At 42.3% G+C, this 21,759-nt stretch overlaps 1 protein-coding gene across 3 annotated transcripts in view; it reads right to left on the bottom strand.

Moving 5' to 3' along the window:
• MTHFD1L (methylenetetrahydrofolate dehydrogenase (NADP+ dependent) 1 like) overlaps window positions 1-21,759 on the bottom strand; it is a 166,082-nt gene that overhangs the window by 130,401 nt on the left and 13,922 nt on the right. For all 3 annotated transcript variants that reach the window (XM_016149139.2, XM_016149137.2, XM_036222676.1), the window contains exons 7-9: window positions 20,692-20,828; window positions 7,600-7,711; window positions 1,301-1,392 (exon numbers count right to left, since the gene is read on the bottom strand). In XM_016149139.2, the coding sequence (XP_016004625.2) occupies window positions 1,301-1,392; window positions 7,600-7,711; window positions 20,692-20,828 (341 nt within the window). The remainder of the gene's footprint in view (window positions 1-1,300; window positions 1,393-7,599; window positions 7,712-20,691; window positions 20,829-21,759) is intronic.

The following is a 21,759-nucleotide window of genomic DNA, read 5'->3' as shown; positions in this document are numbered from 1 at the left end:
GAAATTTGTAGGTTTTTCTGGAAAAGGAAAATGTGAGATGCGTGTGTACTACTGAAATGGTTTAAGTGTTCACCAAGCACATCGAGTACACAGTTTAAAATTATAGAGTAGATTCTTCATCTCGATTAGAGAAGAAAAATGAGGAGAACAGGAGGATACACGAGAGACCAGCCTGGATGCCTAGCTTCCAAAATCTGCAGCGGCATTTAAAGCATAATCATTCTACGGTAGATATAAAGAATAAGCAAATCGAATTATTGAATAATCAGACAGGTACACAAAGAAATAAAATTTGCCTATGGCCAAGATGTAACACAATCCTTACTCCCCATTTTAAAGTCAGAAGTTTTGATTACGTGTTGCTATGTATGTAAGAAAGAAATGAACTAAAACTTGCTCCTGGTTAATTCCACTGTGGCAGGAACGAGAGGCTTGGGCTTCTCGGCCACTAGTTGACGCCTCTGCTGGCAGGCCCATCAGTAGGGCAGAAAAGAAGGTCTGGCACCAGTGCAAATAAGCTTGTGCAGTGGAGAGCTGGAGATCTCGGGCTCCAGGTCACATAGATGACGGTGGGTCAATAAAATGTCCACAAATCCTTTAATCCTCCTCTCTTCAAGAGGTGAGCCCAATTCCCTTCTCCTTGCAAGTGACCTAGATCAGGGGCTTACTTCTGGCCAAGAGGAAAAAAGCGGCAGGGTATGATTTTGGAGACTAGTTCATAAAACCCACTGCGGCTTCCTCTTTGCTCTCCTTCGATCACCCTTACTGGGGGAAGTTCGGTGTCTCGCTGTGAGCGACCGACTGCACAGAGAAATTTGATCCAACGGCCACGTGGGAAGTGGATCCTCGAGCTCCAGTCAGCCCTTCCGATGACCACAGCCCCCAGCCAACATTCTGATTTCACCAGGAGAGACTCTGAGCCAGAACTAAGCAGCTAGGCTGCTCCCAAATCTCTCACCACAGAAATTGTGAGTTAACGTCTGTTGTTTTAAGTTCCAGGTTTGGGGGGGCACTTCAACACACGGCAATTGATAAGTAATAACGGGCCCTGATTTGGGTCCCTGACCCATACTTGTCATGTGACCAAAAGCAAGTAACTTAATTTTCCTAAGTCTCCATTCCCTCCTCGTCTATCAAATGGGGATAACATCATCTTATAGGTAGGATAATTGTGACAATTAAATGACATATGCATGCAAAGTGTTTACCGCTGTGTCTGCTGGACAAAAAAAACCTTGCAAAATGTGAGGATCTAAAGCTTCACACTCAAAAAAGTTCTCAAATGGCTGTGTCGTCAAACCTGAATCCGCAGAGCTGCAGCAAGGAGACTCACGTCACCCTCCGTGATGAGACCGCTGGAATGCACGCTGGGAGAACCCCAGCCGAGCTTCCCTGCGAAGAATTTGAGGGGGGTGGGGATAAAAAAAAAGACTTTCAATATGCTGCCTTTCATAACCCATTGCTCCTTATAAAAAGCTGGCACCCCGGGCGATGTTCTCATTCGTAACCGCAGAGGTCAGGACGTCAGGGCACCGCTGCGGTTAGGTCACCAGCCCCTGGCACAGCCTTGGGGGCTCCTGATTGGGCCACAGACTTTAGAGTGAGACTGAATTCAAATCTTGCCTCTGGCTCTTACCCGCAGTTGTGACTCTGAGTCTGTTAATTAATGGGCGTCACATCAACCTCATAGCATTCTGTGGGACTGGAACGTGATATGGTGTGTGAAGGACTTGCCATACACTGTGTGTGTTTAGACAAGACATACGAAATAAAAGCAATTTCACCCATTAATAGGAAGGATAAGAAGAGGGAACCACACACCTATAGGAAAAGCCCAGCCTAAGTGTTACGTGAAAGGTCAGGCTTTCTTTGATAATTGTCAAAATCCTTGTCATAAAAGCGATAGGACCAATTTTCCATCAAAACTGAGAAATTTTAGAATACTAATTTTAGGGATAACGTGGTTTTCAAAATAAAGAGGCATTTATAAGAATTCTGCTTTTCCTTCCTTTAGTTGGTACTTAAAGTTTATAAAAAGTAAATACGCATGTAAAATACTTCAGCCTACATCTTGCTTTAGAGAAAAGAAACTTTTCTAATAGCAACTTTTTTGAATTCCCTCTTTTCTGGCCACTCTGCTTTTAAATTATCCATTTTGCTGACAGTCCTTTGCAAGAGAGAGCATAAAACACTGGAGTGTTTTGTGATGTTCTATGTCCAGTGTATTAGGGAGTTGGATAATCACGTCCCTCAGGTACTGTTTAAAGATTAGCAACACTTTGGTTTTATAAATCACATTCAGGCAAAAGCCAAGAATACAGAGAATGAGAGATTTGTTTTGTTTTGTTTGAATCACAAGAGATCTGATCTGAACGTCCTGTCCAACAACTCTGGAGAAGAAATATGCTTCTGTCATTCTTATCTCTACCTTTAAATGATGGAGAAATAGGAAAAAGCTACATTCGAGGAGCTGGTACCAATTTATAAATGCATGTTCCTGAAACAGAATCACAAATACCCACGTGAATGAAGACGATTTCACCTATAGAATTACATGGGGAATAATTCCTCCCATAATCTCAGCCACTGCCTTGCATAACACAGAAAGTGTCTAAAACCAACACAGATTTTAAAACATAACACAGGACGCACATAAGCATAAACATATAGTTGAAACCTTAGAAAAATCCCGAAGGAACCAATATTTCTCTTTCTGAGAAACAGTTATCTAAATTTCAGTAATGCTCTTGATATCATACTTTCTTTTGTTTCTACTATCAGATCCAAATAAAAATTAAGTGTAACGATTTTTTAGTGGAAAAAAATGTCAGATGGTTATCTCAAGGTAACTAGATCAGAAATTACTGTTATTTTTTTCCACGTGCTATTTCGTATTTCCCAAATTTTCTAACATACACACTGTATTGTTTTCATAGTAGGAATTGATGCATCATAAAACTAAATTAAAAGTTATGAATCTGGAGAATTCGAAGCAATTAAGACAATAACTCAGCCAATCAGGAATACGCCCTCAATCCATTTCATGGCTGAAGAGAATAGAGAGAGGAAATCATTATGTCCCCGCCTGCCTGTGTGGGGGGAGGGCCCCACGGAGGGCCCCACCCGAGGGCTGTCTCCTCTTGTCCAGCAGGAGTCCTGTCCCAAACCAAACTCATCTTCACACTTCACCTTAAACACTCTCCATTAGCTCATGGTCCCTCCAGTGACAAGTCAATGAATCACTTTAAAAGATAGCCTTTCATGCATAATTTCTGTTATGTTACATTAACCAAACTTTCCACAATAAGGAAATTTAAGGCTAAAGTGTTATAATACTTCCCCTGAAAATCAGAACAGGCCTTTCTGACAGGAGCCGTTCTGAGACCTCCCAGGGACTTCTGCCAGAATAAATGAAGTGTGAGGGACCAAGGCAAATTCTTTGGTTTTCCTGCCATCTCAGTTATACGGAAAACGTTTAGGCATTTTTTTTTTTTTTTTTTTGCAATCTGGCCAAGGGCATCATTTTGATCAGAAAAGCTCCGGCCATACAGACTGAACTTGAAATATTTTCTACTCCTCCAGGAGAACAAGTTACTCCAAAAAAAAAAAAAAAAAAAATTATGTGAATGTTTGAAAAGAGAAAGCTAAAATTTACAAATTAATACTGATAAAACTTTCAAAATATACTGGTGAATAGTTTTGAAGTGAAATATATTAACCTTGAAGGATAAATGGTAAAATCCAATAAATAAAAGTTCAGTACGATTTTTCTGACAATGCACAAGAGTTTCGCTTGTAACTTAAAACATCTGAATTCTGCTATCAAATGACTGTGTGTCACTTTTTAAAAAAGAATACAGCGTAAGAATCTTCAGAGAAAAAAAACACAATTAAAATATTAATATTAGCTTATATAAGCAGCCCTTTTGAAATTCCTGAAACCAAATTAAGAAGGAAATAATACAGACTTGTTTGTTCTAAATGGCTGAGCCTTTTTTTAAAAAAAGTAAAAAACCATTAAATATATTGTACTGAGAGCAAATTGAAATTTAAAATGAAAAACTAGCAATAATATATCTCAGAGATAAGTCCAAAACATCTAGAATTTCCTGAGGAAAAAATTAAGGAAAAGAGATAATAGATACAGTAGATTTTAGAATAAAGTTCAAAAGCCAGAAGCAAATATTCCAAGTGCATTAGAATAATGATTAAATTACATGCATGCCTAATTTCTCAAAAGCTGCCTTCCGACATTCTCAGAATTTCATCGGACCTCTTCCTTCCTTGGACTTGATTTGTCAAATATAAACTTACATCCTGCTAACATGAATTCTGAAAGCTATTCTGTGTGTTGGCAACAATGAAGTGGAGAGAGTGAGTGGACCAACATTGACTGGCGGTCACTATGAGAAGGGGCCCTGCGCCCGAGGTGGGCATCTCGTTCATCCTTCCCCACAGCCTTGCTCTCGTCTTACCCAAGAGGATAATGAAGATCGGAGAGCTCAAGTTATTTGTTCGAGGTTACACAGCCTAGGAGTATACTGTTAGAGTTAAAACAAACAAACCAATCAAACTCAGCTCTGAGCCAGATCAATGCCGACCCCAACTTCCATGTTCTTTCCACCACATTGTATTCCCTTCCAATCCATAAGAGGGAAGGCTCACCGTCCCCCAGCTCATTAGCATAAGCCCTGGGATTCGGCCCAGGGTTCTACCCCCACTTCATACTAAACAGAATTATGTTCGCTTAAAATTATGCTGTAAACTATTCTGACCCACGAAGTTGCTGTTTTAATATGGTCCTCTGGACTCAACATATAAGACCAGTTTCTTCTTTGTCTCATTTGTTACATCAGGAAATAAGTCTTAATGCTGAGGCACGATATGGTCCGGCATTACAAAATCATAGCCCGCTTCTTTTATTTGAAATATTTCTTTTAATAATAAAAAAATTAGTTAACTTTATAGCTAGAAAACTGAACATTGCTATGTCCCTGTTGTAAATCTAAGTATCACAGTCATGCCACAGAAGACTGAACAGACCCAACGAGTTAGGTGTAATTGTTTTCTGAGCACTACTTCTGGGATGTCAGCCATCAGGAAAATCTCTCCAGAGATTAGGTATTCAATAAAATGCCTCTATAGAATTACCTCATCATAAAATCATAAATCATCCTAGTCCATCTATTGTTATGGGGAGGGGGGAGGTAGGGAAACGCTGTACCATTAAGATTGAGTATAAAAATTTCATTATAAAACCCTGCCTTCATTCGATCACGAGTTTATTAAAAATTCTTTTGCTCTGAAGTTTAAATAGAAGCACCTTTCCTTTTAACAATGCTTGAAAGTCTATTCATTTGTTCAAAGTGGCTAGATTATACAAAAAGTAGGGGGAGCCTTACACCAATTTACTCGCAGATTAAATTTTCATACTAAGCAAAGTTGCTACAGTTAACACTCTATTGAGAAACGTAGTGCCGTTATACATAGCACCGGCTGGAAAATGTTCGTCCATTTTTGTCGGCACATTTTTCATCTTTGTCTTTGTCCTGTCGGCCCTGCTGTTAAGTGGGAGACACGTTCAAGGAACGGTGTCGCAACCTGCGACTAACTGAAAACTGCACGCACTGTATAATGCTGAGCGCATGTTTGTTTACGCATCCAACGCTCGGCATTTACTGAGGACTTACTATGTACGTGTCGGGCACTACTCTGGGCTCTGGGTGTTCAGAAACAAAAAGAAAACCACTGCTGGACCAGATAAATCTGAAATTTAAACTGCCATCAGTCTACACACAGAATCGATAAATGAAAGCATAATGCCTTGGTCTTCCCCACCCCGCAAGGGAACCGTTATGCTGAAATGTACTGTTTTAAAGAATGCCTTTCAAAAAAGAAAAGTCCTAAAGAGAAATGTATTAAACATGAGACCCGGTTTCACTAATAAAATATGTCACCTTCGTAGAATCATAGGACTTAAAGGGATTCCAAAAGAACATAGAAACAGACTCTCTTATCTCTAGCCAGGATTGTGCCAAAATTGTCTTATATATAAATTCTAATAAAAAACAGCGAGTAAATATTATATCAAAGAAACAGTCATTTAAAAGAAAAGTCAGAACTGACTTTCTAATAAGTCCAACTAGGATTCTGAGCCATGTCCACCGTTTATAAGTTAGGTATTGATTTTTTCAGAAAAAAAAAATTGTACCCAGGAACTACATTTATTTCAAAAAAGTTATTTAGAGTATGCCTCCTATTTGCTAAAAAGAGCCATCAATCCCACATTCATATTACACTGCACCTAACTGACGTATTCATCTATATACTCTTCACTAAGTACAGGAGCATTCTGGAAAATTCCTGAGCATCTTCCCTTGCACTCAAGCTGCCCCCTCCCCTTCAGCCCTAAGGGTTTTTTGATCCGATAGGTCGATTCTAGGAAAATTGGAGGGAGGTCCAATGTTTTTCTTTAAAAGAAAGTCATATAAATTTCAGTAATTCTTTTAGTATATATTTTCTTTTCCTTCCAAAATATTCCATACAATTAAGTTGATTGATTTTCACGAAAAAAATGACAAATGGTTCTCTCGAGGTGACCAGATCAGACGTTATTTTTATTTCTTTTAGATAGTGTTCTCTATTTCACTCCCTTTTGTGGGGCTGCCTAGAAGGTTTCGAGATCTAGGATCCCAGTGTGGTACAGGCAGAGGTGAAGAGGGCAGAGGCCTCCAACAGTTTGGCTCAAGTTCATATCCGCTTTGGGGGAATAAAAACATTGCCCTCCAGGCCAGCTCAGGACGCTCCTCCTCTCCATGCTGAAATCTGAAGGCCACAGGTAACAAGAAAGGATTGTGGACTCCTCTGGTACTGGGGAACTGAGCTGGGTGTGATCCAAAGCTGCCTTTGCCTCAGTGTGTCCTTCTGTGAATGGGAAAGGGGCAAGCCCTCGTGGGCCTGCTCCTACCGGCCCCTGGCTGGGTACCCTGGCGCTGCCACACCCTGAGCTACGCTAACGGTGGGCCTGGTGTGGCCCAGGCATTCCTGGGTCCCTTGGCGAAACACCATCAAATGTCAGATCAACACCAAGCCTAACGCTTCCTCCGTTTCTAATCCCGACTTTTTTCACACTGTTCTGAGCTGTCTCAGGGCTGGAAAGGGGGGCGGTCAGCGCCAGGGGAAATCGGGGAAATACGAGGGTTGGTCTGCATTTCCCATCCCTCTCAGCGACTCTGTTTCATCTGCTTTTACATGGCGAGGGGCAGCTGCGATTTCTTTGGGAGAAAGGATTCTGCTGCTTTTTTTAAAAGACAATGAAAATGACTACTTCTAGTTAACGTCGCACATGCAGAAATGATCTGCTTTAGGTCATGACCAATGTTTGACGGCTCGATGCTGGATGTGGCTGCATTTCGGCTTCTCTTCGTTGGACAATGTGATTCCTGTGGGAGTAACCCGAAAGGTAGGCACGCCAACATTCTCTTATGTTGACAACGACCAACACTTCAGGAATATACTCTTTTGAATAAGGCGAACATTTCTCATACCGATCAAAACTAATTGTATCAGCTGGCCCGGTGCCAATTTTAACACATTTACCTGACAGGAAGTCATGGGAACAGTTGAGAACAGCAGTTCCTGGTTGTATCCAAGAAAGTGGAATTTCTTCCGGCTTGGGCGAGCCTAAGACCACGATGTCAGCCTTGTGCAGCTAGAAAGGAAAACAAAAGCACCACACACCTTTTAATCTGCAGCCTCAAGATGTGACTAAGGAGCAATGTCAAATGACCTCAAGGTCAGAGAGAATCCCAGTTCTAGAGTTCCGTTCCGCACGAAGACAGGAACGGAATCACCTACTGATTGACTACTGTAGCTCACATTACAGAACGTGACAGAACGTGACGATCATAGCTTAGAAAGAAAAGACTTTAGCGCTTTTCTTCAGGGTAGTCGCTTCGGCATATGACCATGCACGGTATTACCATTTACTTACATGTTTTCGGCACTCACTGCAATACCAGGAAATGAGATGGGACAAAGAGAGCTCTGCTGATGGAAGGGAGACTGAAAGGCACCCTGGGGTGGGTGGTGTCCTCATGCAGCGGCTTAGGAAAAAAAACAGGGATCACTGTAGTGAGGCCCCTGGAAGATCTGACCAGCGCGTGGGGCCTGCTGGCCTGAACAACTGCGTCATCGAAATCAGAGCCATATGGAACTTTTACTAGATCTATGGAAAGGTTTTCGAGAGCTCGAGAAAGAATCTCGTTTTCCTCAAGGCCCTGGTTAGTCTCTTGTCAAACTGCTCTTTTCTTTCTTTTTTTTTTTTTAGAAAAGGAAAGAATGCGACCGCTACTGCAAAACGCATTCCTCACGTCCACCCCGTCCGGGTTCTGACAGCACACGTCTGGGAGGAAGGTTACGTCCAGAGGCAGGGTGGGAGGTTGGCTCTGAGCTCGAGCGAAGAATGACCACCCGTCTCGGTACCAACGAAGCCACCGACGACCTCCAACTGGATCCGGACGGGGAGGTGCAACGGCGAGGAAGGAATCTCAGACCCTTGCAGGAAAATGGCAACGACGGCCCATGTCCGCTTGGTGCGGTCGGTTTCACCCCAATGAATATCCCGAATACGTGAGGGTGGCGTTACCGCACCCACCTGACGGACGAGGAAACTGAGGCTCGGTGACTGTAAGTATGTCACGGTACGTCCTTTTCCCCCTAGCGGACCCAGCTTTGGAATTCCCCGAGGCGGAAGGAGAGGGGAGCTTCCCACTCTCTGCTCTCCAGCGCGGAGGGCCGTCCCTCCATTGCTCTTTCCACAGACGTCAACGACTGCAGACTCTGCGATCAGAGAGGCGCGGGAGGCAAACACAGAACAGGCCGAGCGCCGAAGAGGTCAGGGAAGAGCCGAGCCTGCTCCTCAGCCGGGTGGCCTGGGGCGCCGTTCAGATCAGAGGCCGCACTAGCTAAAGTCTCTTAGGCATCCTGGGAAAACAGAGGGCGGTCAGGGGAAGCGAACCCGGGACAGCCCTATCTGGTTTATGCACAAAAAAACCCAGATCCAGGGCAGCTCCAAGCCCCCGACAGAGGAGGAACACAGTGGTTAACGATTCGAACGCGTTGCCTTTTCAAAGGGCCGACAAAGCCAGCTTCTAACAGCTAGCATCCCAGAAACATGTGATCATGCAAACAGGACAGAGTGAACTGACACTCACTGAGTGCCACTAATGAGCCAAACAGGGCTCGCTGCTTCTCAGTCCCGCACTCAAGGCGCAGGAAGATGAATTCACTGAAATGGCATCTCAGTGAATCAACTCTATAAATCACATTAAAAAGACAAGTCCCAACTAAAACAACCATTCTCCCTGTGTAGTCACCGCCAATAACACCAGTAATCTAGTGTGTTAATGCCACGAGTGTTCTCTATGGATAGATCTGAAAAGCAGCTAGACCTCAGGGTGATGTTACATTTCGGGGAAAAGAGTGTTCTTACGGGAAGAGGATTTTACGCACATCTGAATAAGAAAACGTATTTCTTCATTCACCTATACCATGAAGAGATTCAACCAGAGTAAGCCTCGAGAGAAACACAAATGTTTAAAGCTTGTTGACAACGATCAGCAGATAAGAAACAGCATTTTGTTGTATTTTCATGCACAATAGCAGCAAAAACAGAACATGTTAAAACACCTATAAGAAGCTAATATGTACAAGACTGAAATGTTCATTTTGGAAAAAGCCGGGGATCACAGGCTCACACAAGTCCCCTAAGAACACTCCAGTTTCCTACACATGGCATCTTTGATACAACCTATTCTTTTCATTACCTATAAATCTCAGAAGTCTCATTCCAACCCCCTCAACTTCGGACCGAAACAGAACTCTAAAGTGAGCTGTGCTCGTAAGTGACTGAGAGACAGTCGATCCCACAGAGAAAAGACAAAAATCAGCAGTGATCGCATCATAGCTGCTAATTCCTTCTGGAAGGGAAAAGTGCTAGATGTTTAAATCAATAAATAACGCACTGAAGACCGGGGAAGATTTTATTGAGCTAAAATTCAAGGAGAATTATCGTCTCACTGGCAGTGTGTACTTTCCTCCTCCCAAACGGGAAAGACCCTGGCCAGAGCCTGGCTTGAAACTTTACCTCATACCAAAATATTGCTTTCTCTGCTGAGACTTGAGTAGAGGCAGCTTAACGGGAACCACCCACTCCCCAGGCATAAGACCAAATGTTAAAACAATAGCAAGACACAGACAGACACGTAGCCATTTAACGTGGAGCATATGGGAGTCCTGCAGAGTTTAGAGAGGAGAAGGAGGAAAGATGTGATTTGCAAAGTTATAGGGAACGTCATTAATTTTGTATTTCGCAAACAAAATGCATTTAAAAAAATTTAAACTACAGAAAGCATAGCCTCAGTCTTCTGGCTAGAAGACAGAATTTATCTTCTATCAATGTGTTTCGAAAGGGTACGCGTATTTAAGAATCTCAGGTATGAGATTTGTGTATACTGTATACCAAAAGTTCGGATGGGTTAAAAAAAAAAAAGGTTGAGAGATATTTTTGAAGAACTATGCTTTATATTCCTGAGACCTATAAAACCTGTTTCTATACCTTCCGAAATTATCAACATAGTTCAGAAAATAAGGTTCAAAATGAAGAACGGCACTTTACGAAATCAGCAACAGGTTTTTTTTTTCTCCAGCACAGACACACTTCTAAACTTACAACTGCTAAAGAAAATAAAAGCGATCCAGCTCTCTTTAGTGAACACACTCATTCGCCTGCCGTCTCTTGAGTGCCACTTGGGGCAAACACCGAGAATGCTGAGGATTGATTCAAAAACAAAACTCCCCGTCTACAGAGCTATTTAGAGCTGGGATCTTCAAGATGGTGAAGCGAGAGAGAGAGAGAGAGAGAGAGAGAGAGAGAGAGAGAGAGAGAGAGAGAGAGAAGGAAGATGCAGAAGCACCGGGAAAACCAGTGAGATGGGAAAAGAGAAGATTAAACACTCGCGTTCTACGTATGTTGCCCGCGAAGTCAGGACAGTAAGTTTTACTAGTATTTAACAGCTGGACCGACATCCCGTTCTCGATCGGTCAGTCCCTGTGTGTCATCTGCACAGCTGTCACACACGGAAAGCACAGGGAGGACTCCGGGGGAAGGGAGGTGGCCCCTCGACCGTTCCTCCGCTTTCGATGAACGAGGACACAATGTGGTTTGCGTGAACCTGGTTAAGCGGCTTTACGGGTCGCATCGTCTCCCACCGCGGGCTCTTCGCAGTGCCTCATGGCGACAGGGAGTGCCTGTGAACTCTTCTGTGGCATGCGGGTCCCTTGACTATCTCATGGCAAAGTCCTAGAAAGAGTTAGGCGTTCTTCTTTTTTTAGGAAATGTCACGTCTCTTTCCCTAAATGCCAAATTTCCAAATTTGCTGACCCTTTCTGGATAAGAGACAAGGAACTGTCAGACTGGGCTACTCTCCTCGTCCTCACAGGATCACACGTATTTTAGGAAGAGTACTCTGAAAGCTGGGCGGAGAATGGACCAAGAGCGGGTGACAAGGAAGGCAGAAGATTGAAACGTGCAAGAGGGGCCATCTGAGAGGAAGCTGGATGCCATGAGCCTGGAGCTGGGGAAGGCCGGACGAGGGGTCGGGGGGCGGGGGGAGGCTGCAGGGGGGAGCTGTCAGCACATAGCTGAAGGGAAAACCAGCAGTTTGGATAAGACCTCCAGGGGAAATGGGTAGAATGGGAAGTAGAGGGGTTGAAGTACATCTCTGGGGAGGACCGTCCTAAACCGTAAGAGAAGAGGAACAATGGACTTGACAATGGCGTAGCCCAGGAGGTAGGAAAGGGGGCATGGTATTTTCAGGAAGGCAAAGGAGAAAGGGCGTGGCTGACAGGCTTGAATGGTGTCCAAAGGCCAGGCAAACTAAAAGCAGAAAAAACCCATGTTTGGCAATTAGGAATTAATCAGTGGCTTTACTACAGAAATGGGCATTAGCAACAACGCCTGATGAATTCTTGCCATTTGAGTCCAGTGTGTTCTCTGTATACAGAGATGTCATTTGGGCAGAGTTTTCGTGAGCAGAGTCCCTGTTTATTTACACGTTATTCTAATGTAGAATGTCTTTCTTTTTAATTTGGATTAATTGAACATTTACCATTAAGATTATTGCTTTGTACCCACAGAGCAATATCCACCTCTTTCTGAAACACAAGCACACGACCAGATAGAAATGTTAAAATAGCTGCATCTATACTCTAAAATAAGGTCAAACAATTTCATTCCGATGTTGTAATACTTTGACAAGACAGGAGAATGACAATTTCAGAAAAGTAAAACCCCACTTCATGCACAGCAAGTGATCTCGTCCTGGGAAAATCATTCTTTCAGGAACCGGGTATGTTTCTTTTTTCTACTGTCAACCCTCATCAGAACAGATTATTGGCCTGTTACCTTTCTGTTATTTTATAAATCAGAATGACTACAAGCCAAATGGTCAGTTAGGGATTATGATTACAGCACTTGTGTACCAAATTCCACCCCCCGCAAAGGATAATACATGATCTTCCTTTTTCTAAATGTTTCTACATTCGCCTCTTGCATCATCGTTCAATGTATTTACTGCTCAGAGTACGAGAAAAGAATATCATAGATACTTGGTTGTGTCCAACGTCATAGAAAAGATAATTAGTTCACCTTTAAATGACCCTGATACTCACATAAGTTATGACAGACGATAAAAGAAAAGTGAAACCTCAAATCTAGTAACGGATATACTTTGAATGATTCATCAAAAATAATTCTTTCCCTTATAGCCTAGGAGAAAAATAAAATTAAAGAGTCCGAGAGACAGAGAGACTGTGTGTGGGGGTGGGGTGGAAGTCGGGGTGAAAGGGATCTACTACGACAGACTCGGAACCACGCGACACAAAACTGAGGAAATGCCCAAGTGACGGTTCCCAGAGTAAATGCTTAGCCAGCCACATGTCACAGAGGCATGGCAGCCTTCATGATTTGCATTTATGCTATTAACCACATATTTTATTATTTTTTAAAATTTATTTTCATTTTAACTTTTTAATTTTTCAATTACAGTTGACATTTAATATCATATTAGTTTCAGGTGTATGGCATAGTGGTTAGACAGTTCTATAACTTAAGAAGCGATCCCCTCGATAAATCAAATACCCACCTGGGTCGTCTACAGCATGTTCAAGTTAATGGAAATTGATACGGCTGTGGGAAATTAGCTTTGCATTTCCCGACACCTCTATGCTTTCCAATTCTGAAACTCAAATTGCACATCAAGATTCCTGCATTCCACTTCCTTTGACTAATTCTCTGGGTCTTAGTTGCCTCCTCTGAAAAGTGAGGGGGGCTGCACTTGACAGAAAGAAATTGAGGTGCAGAGGGCGGAGTCACAAGACCTGGGATCCAAGCCAGACTCTGCTCCTATCCTCAACGACCAAGGTCAAAGCACTCTGCATAACGCCTCGTTTTCAGGTGTTTTCATATATTAATGAGATAACATAAGAACATGAGAAAACTAAGTCTTTACACACATGTTAAGTGCATTGTTGTTCCAGATTCTGTTGAAGATGAAAGTATTCTGATTCTACATCCTTAAAAAGCATTTACACTGGAGGAGAAGGAATGAGAGCCGGGCTCTGCCGATGATGCGGAAAGGTAAATGGGGATGGCACGCAGGTGGACTGGAGATGTCACGGGCCTGTTCTCTGCAGGACACAGCCTGGAGCCCTTCTCCGTTTGAGCAGTAGGTACCTTGAACCACGTAACACTGATGAGCCGATCTGGCCACACGTCCATTAGTTTCAACAGATTCTCTCACAAACCCTTTCCTCAACATTGCTAAATATAAATGGCCTGATTTGGGGGCTTTTAAAAAAGTCCTGTTCACCTTTTTCTCTCTGGCATTAATGAGGACTGCACTGGATCAGGAAGAAGCGAGGTGACAATCATGGGTGTGGACACCCCAAGGCGCCTGCGGTCCCTGAAGAGTTGAAAGCCCGTCAGAGCACAGGGGCCTGCGTTACTCGGGGCTATTTCCCCCACCCGACCCTCAGCACAGTGGGGGAAGAGAGGGGCTCTCAGCAGTGAGGTGGTCCCGTGTGTCTGCGCCGCTGACCAGGGCGTCCCCACCCCACCCCACCCCCAGCCTGGTGGACACCTTCCCTCTGAGGAGCGAGCCTGGAGGGGCGGTGACAAGCCCAGGCCTCAGCCCAGTTCTCCGAGAGGGGTGTCTGCCATTACTAACTGTCAGCATGAAATGACAGGGAACGCAAGGCCAGCCTCACGTTTCGGGGCTTGGTCTCTCTGAGGCGCATGACTTGAGCTTTCAGGCACCTTTGGGTGTTCAAGGTTAGAGAGTAGGCTTTATGTGGTTACCTGGAATAAGAGCTGACAATGGGACAGTGGCTGAAAATCTAAGCTGCAGTGACACCTCCATCATTTTAAAATTACAGACATTTGGAAAGTCTCTCTACCTCTCGGAGCTTCAATTCATCTTTGACATGGGGAGAATGACGGCCCTGTCTAATATGAGGACGACGTGGAATCCGTGAGAAAATATGAGTAAAGGGTAGTACCTGGGTTAGAGGAACTACTAACTTGATTTATGTTAACTACCATTACTGCCATTACACTACGCTACTCGTTTACGCGTAGCCTCTCCTGTCAAAAATCATGACCCCGCTCATCAGTAACCTTAAAGGTCAGAAGACGGCGGGGTGACGTATTTAAAGCGTTGGAAGGGGGAAAAAAAATCTGTCAACTGAGAATTCTACATCCAGCAAAACTAGACTTCAAATAAAAGGGGGGGAATGAACACACTTGCACATTAATAAAAGCTGAGGGGGCTCATTATTGCTAGATCTGCCCTGCGAGAAGGGGCATCCTTCAGGCCGAAAGGAAAGGACATTCGATGGTAAGTCCAAGCCACATGAGGAAATAAGGACCTCGGGGAGAGCCAGCATTATCGCACTTTTGGTTTATGACCACACTTTTTATTTCTTACAGTATTTAAAAGACGAATGCATCATAAATTATAAATATACATCTATATTTTAATTAGTGAGTTACATATCACGTAACTCACTAATTAATACAGTTTAAAAGCCAGGCTCTTCCCCTCATCTTTGGAAAAGAGATTATTCTTTTTTCAAGATTTCACATGCATAATACAAATATATTTAGAATTTTCCAATTCACTTTTAAAAGTCTTTTTTAGATGCTGTGCACTGATTTTAAACTGGAAATGACTTTATAATTTAACTTTGCTAAAAAAAAAAATGATATAGTTTGATCTTTCAAATGTGAATGAGCGATATTTTTTCTTTCTTCTGTTACTACTAGTTTTGGAGGTCTCTGCGCTCAGAAGAAAAATGAGGCCCTCTGAGAAAAACAAAGCTAAACAGTTCTCTTATTTCTGGGTTACTTCTTATACCCGTAGCTGGGATTGCTGAGATTTGTCACAGCTGAAGGCTGTTCACCATTGTCATCCAGCTGCATCTAACACAGATGCAGAAGAGGCCCTCAGCTGGGGGAGCCCCCCCCCCCCCCCCCGCTTCCCTAGAGAGGGGTGCCCCTCTGCCTCCTAAGGACTAAATGCAGAACCTTCTCTCACCTCAGATTGCTTCTGGCGTTGGGGCGAACTCATCTTATCTCCACATCTAGGACAATTCTCACTGGGCAGATGACTCTGTCCTGCCCTCACAGAGGGTCATTCCACCCCAGGGGCTGGGGAAGCAGAGTGTGGGGCCTAAGTTCTGGGGGAGGAAGGAGGGCGATTCCTCTGCCCTACGTAAAAACATCACGCCCAGTGCTCTGGCTCACTGATCTCTGACGCTCCAGAACATGAAGCCCATTTGGACATATGCCCAGAGAGTCTGTCCCTTCTCCACGCATAATGCATAACGCATCTCAAAGTCCAGTATCGAAGCAGGAAGCTGACTCTTAATTTTCAATGATACGCTCAGAGGGGCATAAGCTATAAAGCTACCAAATGCAGAAATCTAAATCTATTTTTTTTTTTTTCTTCCTAGAACTCTAAAAAGGCAAATCTCAATTCTTTGTGCTCAGGCTCCATGGAGATTTCACGCATAATCAATATCCAAAGAAGGTCCTCAGACTCAGGCAGGCTAAAAGACAATTTCTACGTAATTAACTCGATGTAACCGTTCCTCAAAATTGTAGGGCCTGGAAGGAATAGTTGGTAAAGCGAAGCCCCCAGCAGACGTGACATGAAGTAAAGTGGGTTTTAGTATCAGAAGAATCACGGGAAGGCAGAGGTCCACAGTCGCAGAGCAAAGGGCGCCTGTTACATTAATTAAAGGCGAGGGCACCCCTGGCCAGGGCCAAAGGCCGGCACCCACTGCCTCCGGGGTGCCGCCTCTGAGTCTGCTTTGGTTTCGTCCCCTCGGTCTCCGCATACTGTTGGGGAACCACAGAGACAGAGCGACTCGCTCCTTCTCCCCAGCCACACGGTGGGAGCATGTACACCAGGCTTCCAATGAGCCCCTGGATCCCGCTCTGGTTTACCGCCTTTCGATTTGCTCGACCCACCTGCCTTTCCCCCTCGAGAAGCTTGCCAGTGTCTTTCCTGATTCACCATGAGCAGCGGCCACGCTGTTAACGTGAACATGAAGAGGAGCCAAGTTCTGAGCCGAGCAAACTTACACGATCAGTGAATTCTCACAGCAGTTCTATGAGGGAGGAAGTATCGTGACCCCCGTTCTATTTGAGACAGGTTCACAGCCGTTAGGAAGCAGCTAAGCTTGAACCCAGAGCTGTTTGTCTACCGCTTACTGAGGACGCCAATGTGTCTGACTCCAAACCTTCAAAGGTGGTTCCTACGGGTTGCAGGAGGCTGGGATTACTTGACAGTCATCCCAAACTTGAAAGGCTATATGCAGTTTGGGAAGTGGTAGACAGGACTCTAGTGTTGCATGGTCACCCCCCGACTCCCAAATCCCTCACACTGTTGGCTTTAGAAATCTCCAACCAGTTGGCCATCAGAGATTCTTGTTCCATGTCAGGTCCAAATAAGCATATAAGAGATGCTTCTCGAAGACAATTCCCTTTGACCTAATGGCTATAAGCCTTTGCTTACCCTTTTCTTTCCCCAGCACTTATCATTGCTAATAATGAGAAGCTAAATGGACTAGGATCTTAAAATGCGCTATTATTCATTGCTGGTGAAATCAGAAGACAAAAATCTCAATCTGTTGTTCAATTTATACACTCAATGTTTTTCACAGCGACGCTTTTTCCAAGGATGGGGCAAGAGTGGACACAGCCCGTCCCGGTCGGGTGGCCTAGGATGCTCACCTATGGGTAGATGTTCTCTGTACCACATTAATTGCCACCCCGAGGCCCAGAAATAGCCTGTGCTTTAGAACTAAAATATAGGAATAGTGGAAAGTCAAAAGTCAAGCAGAAGTATGAAGGTGTATTAGCAGGGAGGTAAGTGACTAGTGACATGCTGGGCTGCTAGCCTGAAAGACGGGAAGACACAGGCTTTACCTTGCAGTAGGACGGGAGCCGTCATGCATATGTAGGCCAGGTAGAGGAGGCCAAATATTAGATACCAAATAAACTACAGAGACAAGTATGGGGAGTCCTGAACCTTCCTTTCCATATTTTTGGCTACAAAGATGAAGCAATAAAAAAGAGTGAAAGTTGACAGGCTCTAGGATTCATGGTGGTGCTGTTTTAAGTACCAAGGACTTACGAATAAAATGTGTGGGTGCAACATGAATTATTAGAGAAACTTCTTGCATCTACAAAAACAGGAAAGTTACCCAATTTCTAGATTCTCTAGAGAGTAAAGCTACTTAATCGTTCTCAAAGTTAGAAATATTTATACCAAAGAAGGCATGTGATTTATTTCTATAATAAAAAAGTACTTTAAAAGATGTCTTTGTTTTTCAAAAATACAGATACAACTAGCAAAAGTATCTGTGACAGCTGTGAAAACATTCAATTGCCAACGAAGGCATTTTTCTCTCTTTCACCACAGCTGTTCGGTTCAAAGCAAGGTTTATTTTCCTCTCCTACTAATCTCCCAGATCGAAAATTCTGGGCTCTAAATTACAGAACATCTTCTTTGCATTTTCTTGAGTAGGCTGCCACCATGTGGTGACCGCTAAACATAGCACCTAAGTTTGAGTTTAATTGACAGACCACACTCCTGAGCTGTCTGAATTTTCTTGAGTAGGCTGCCACCATGTGGTGACCGCTAAACATAGCACCTAAGTTTGAGTTTAATTGACAGACCATACTCCTGAGCTGTCTGAAAACAAGAAAGAATTCAATATCTTTGATCCACTCACCACTCAAACATTTTAAGTCTCAGACCAGAGGCCTGCCTTCTCTGGTTTCATTCACACGTGACAACAGAGGAATGTGTACTTTTAGATTTCATTCTGCACTAATTTACTGTGCTTCCGTGCTGTTAACTTCACTTTGCTTGAAATATGTGGACTGCATGGTTATTTTTTGAAATTAGAAAACTTTATTAACTATTTCAGACGTGAAAATATAAAAGAAGACTATAACACACCTGGATATCCCACCCATTGCCCAGTTTAAGAAAAAAAGACATGACGATTACAAGTGAATGTCCCCAAGTCTCCCTTCTCCCCTACGTCTACATCTTCGTCTCTGCCAAACATTTCTGATTTATTTGGGTCACAGTTCTCATTCATTTCTTTATGCTTTCACTTTATATGTACATAGCTCTAAAAATTTATACTATATAGTTTTGCATTTATACCTTATATAAATGGCGTTTATGAAATGAAATATATCCTTCTGCAATATCCTTGTTTTTTTTCAGTGAAGGCTGTTTTAAAAAACTCTTTCACATTGATATTTATAGCTCTAGCTCCCTTTCGAAATTGTCTTGTTTTTGTCCTTGTGCTTCCTTATTAATTTTAGAATCATCTTGTCAAATTCTACATAACAATGTTATGTCAGGATTTTGATTCAAATTCATAGATTTTGGGAATAGTAATATCTTTAAGATATTGAGTCTTCTTATCCATGAACATGGTATTCTTGCTTTATTTGGGCCTTGATGAGTTTCACCAAAATTATATAATTTCTTACGAAAGGTCGTATATGACTTTTGTTAAATTTATTCCTAGGGGCTTTATATTCTCATTGCTATTAGAAATTGTTTTTAAAAATTTAATTTTCTAACATTGGGTGGGCTGTTTAAAAATACAATTGGTTTTTGCATGTTCATTTTATACCCAAGAACCAAGCTTAACTCTTATTCATTTTCATATTTTTAACTATGCGCTCTTTATATAGATAACTATATCATCCAGGATTAATAACAGTTTGGTATTTTCTTTTCTAGTCATAAATTTTTTCTTTCTTTATATTGCTGCTAGAAATTCCCATATAGTGCTGGTAAGGAGTACTGATTAACAGGCATCCTTATCTTTCCTAGTTTTACAAGAAATGTTTCTAATATTTCACTATTATATGAGATATCTGCTATAACTTTCATAGATGTTTTTATTGAATTAAGGAATTCCTTTAAATTCCTAATCTAGGAGGTTTTCTAAAAAAAAAAAATCAGAAAGGACACTAGATTTTATCAAATAACTTTCCTTCATCTACTATAATGAGTATAGTTTTTAATCTGATAACATGAATTACATTAATGGATATTCTGAAGTTAACCCACCTTTGCAATCCTACAATAAGCTCGAGGTGGTGTTGGATTCAGTTTTATAATAATTTTGCTAATAATTATTTCATCTGTATTCATAAGTGAAATTGGGCTGTAACTGTCCTTTAGCATCTTGTCCTTGCCTGGCTTGGCACTAATAAAATGAGTTAGGGAATGTTCTCTTTTTCTCTATTCCCTGGAGAAAAGATTATGATCTGTTCTTTGACTGCGATAGAACTAATTTGAAAAACTACTCATTGCCTTTTTTGTTTGCTTGTTTGGTGGGCAGATTGAGTTGACGTCTTTGATGTATATAAGTCTATTCAATTTTACCTAAATCCATTTTGCAAGTTATCAATTTTCAAATTTGCCAGCTGAAAGCTGTTCATATTTTCATTTTTAAAAACTAATTTTTGTTTCTGTGGTTATGTACCCTTGTTCGTTCTTAACATTGCCAGAGTTCTTTGTGTTTTGATTATTTTGGCTAATGGTGTGTCTATTTTGCTAGACTTTTCCAAGAACCAACTTTTGGCTTTACTGATAAACTCTCACACACATATATATTGTTAAGGGTGGAAATTTTCCAGTAAACCAGCATTAAGGATTTACTCTGATTCCGTTAACCAGGATGTGGTAATCTGTTTACTTGTTAATCAGGGTGTGGTTCTAGGCTTTATAAACTGCCTCTTTTGGGCTGATCTCTTTTAACCCTGCCTGGTAGAGAGTCAGTCGCCCACCGGCTAATAAAGGCTCGCAATTCATCTCAGTTGGCTCTGTGGGTCTTAGATTTGACCGCACCACAACAATATTTTTTCTATTTTATTAACCTGTGCTCTTTATTGTTTTCATCCTTTGAGATTTTCTGCTGATCTTTCTCCAATTTCTTAGGTGAAATGCTCAGCCCATACGTTTCCAGCCCTTCTTCTTTTCCGACCTAAGCATTTAAGTTTATGTTCCCAACAGGGATGAGGCTTACCTTGCTTTGAAGCTGAGGTGTTTTCCACTGGGAGCTCATTGTCATGGACCCTTTCTTCTGGAACAGGCACTGCAGGGCGGCTTCCAAAGACCCATGGGCTCCTACAATCAAGACCTTCTTTCCATCTAAGTTGACACCTGCCCACCAAACGGAAATCAATATTACAATCAAAACATCCTCCCATACAGCTTTATCCTAAGGAAAAACAGCCTTTTAAAACCTGGCCCTCTGAACACCAGCCTACGGTGACTATCAGCTATAATTGCCTCTCTCTCTCTTTTTTTTTTTTGATGGTATAGTGACCAAGAATCATTATTCTGATAACCCATATGATGGAAAAACCTTCTATTCGGATTATCTCAGAGATTTGAGCTTAATGGCTTATCCCTAAAGGTGTATCTTCAAAGTTAATCTTCCAATAGAACTCTGGTATATATTCTGGAATTTTTGTGTGATTGTTGCTTGTTCAGGTCGGGGAGGGGAGAGAGGATTTGCTTCTTTTTTTAAATTCAAGTTGGAGTTGAGAAAAATTTAGTAAATTGAATTTTTATGTACTCAGCTAGAAAACCCTTAAACATACGAGGTGCTCAGTAGTAATTTACTCATTAACTTTCATAACAAAGAAAAAGAAATTATTCACTTCTATGGCACTGACATAGAAGTACCAGGTTGTTAAGGGTGGAAAATTTTCCAGTAAAGCCAGCATTAAGGATTTACTTCTAATTCTGTTAACCAGGGTGTGGTAATCTGCTCAAAGATATATGAACGGCCAACATCTGCTTCTGTAATCTGCTTACTTATTCTAGGCTTTATAAACTGCCTCTTTTGGGAGCTCGGGGCGGATTCTCTAGTGGGGAGAATCAGTTGGCGGCTGGCTAATAAAGGCTCACAATTCATCTCAATTGGCTCCGTGGGTCTTAAATTTGAGGTCAAAGGGAGAATGATGGAAATTAAATACTGATTTCTCAAAGAGATACTGCTCACTGATAAATCCCAACCTAGGGTTTTATAGTCTATATCTATCAGCTTCCCCACTTAAGACTTAAATCCAAGTGGTTTTCTAGGTCT

Source organism: Rousettus aegyptiacus, unplaced genomic scaffold, assembly GCF_014176215.1.
Source record: "Rousettus aegyptiacus isolate mRouAeg1 unplaced genomic scaffold, mRouAeg1.p scaffold_m13_p_1, whole genome shotgun sequence".
Lineage (NCBI taxonomy): Eukaryota > Metazoa > Chordata > Mammalia > Chiroptera > Pteropodidae > Rousettus > Rousettus aegyptiacus.
Note: the sequence above shows the minus strand (reverse complement) of the source record. Positions and strands in the feature narration are given on the sequence as shown.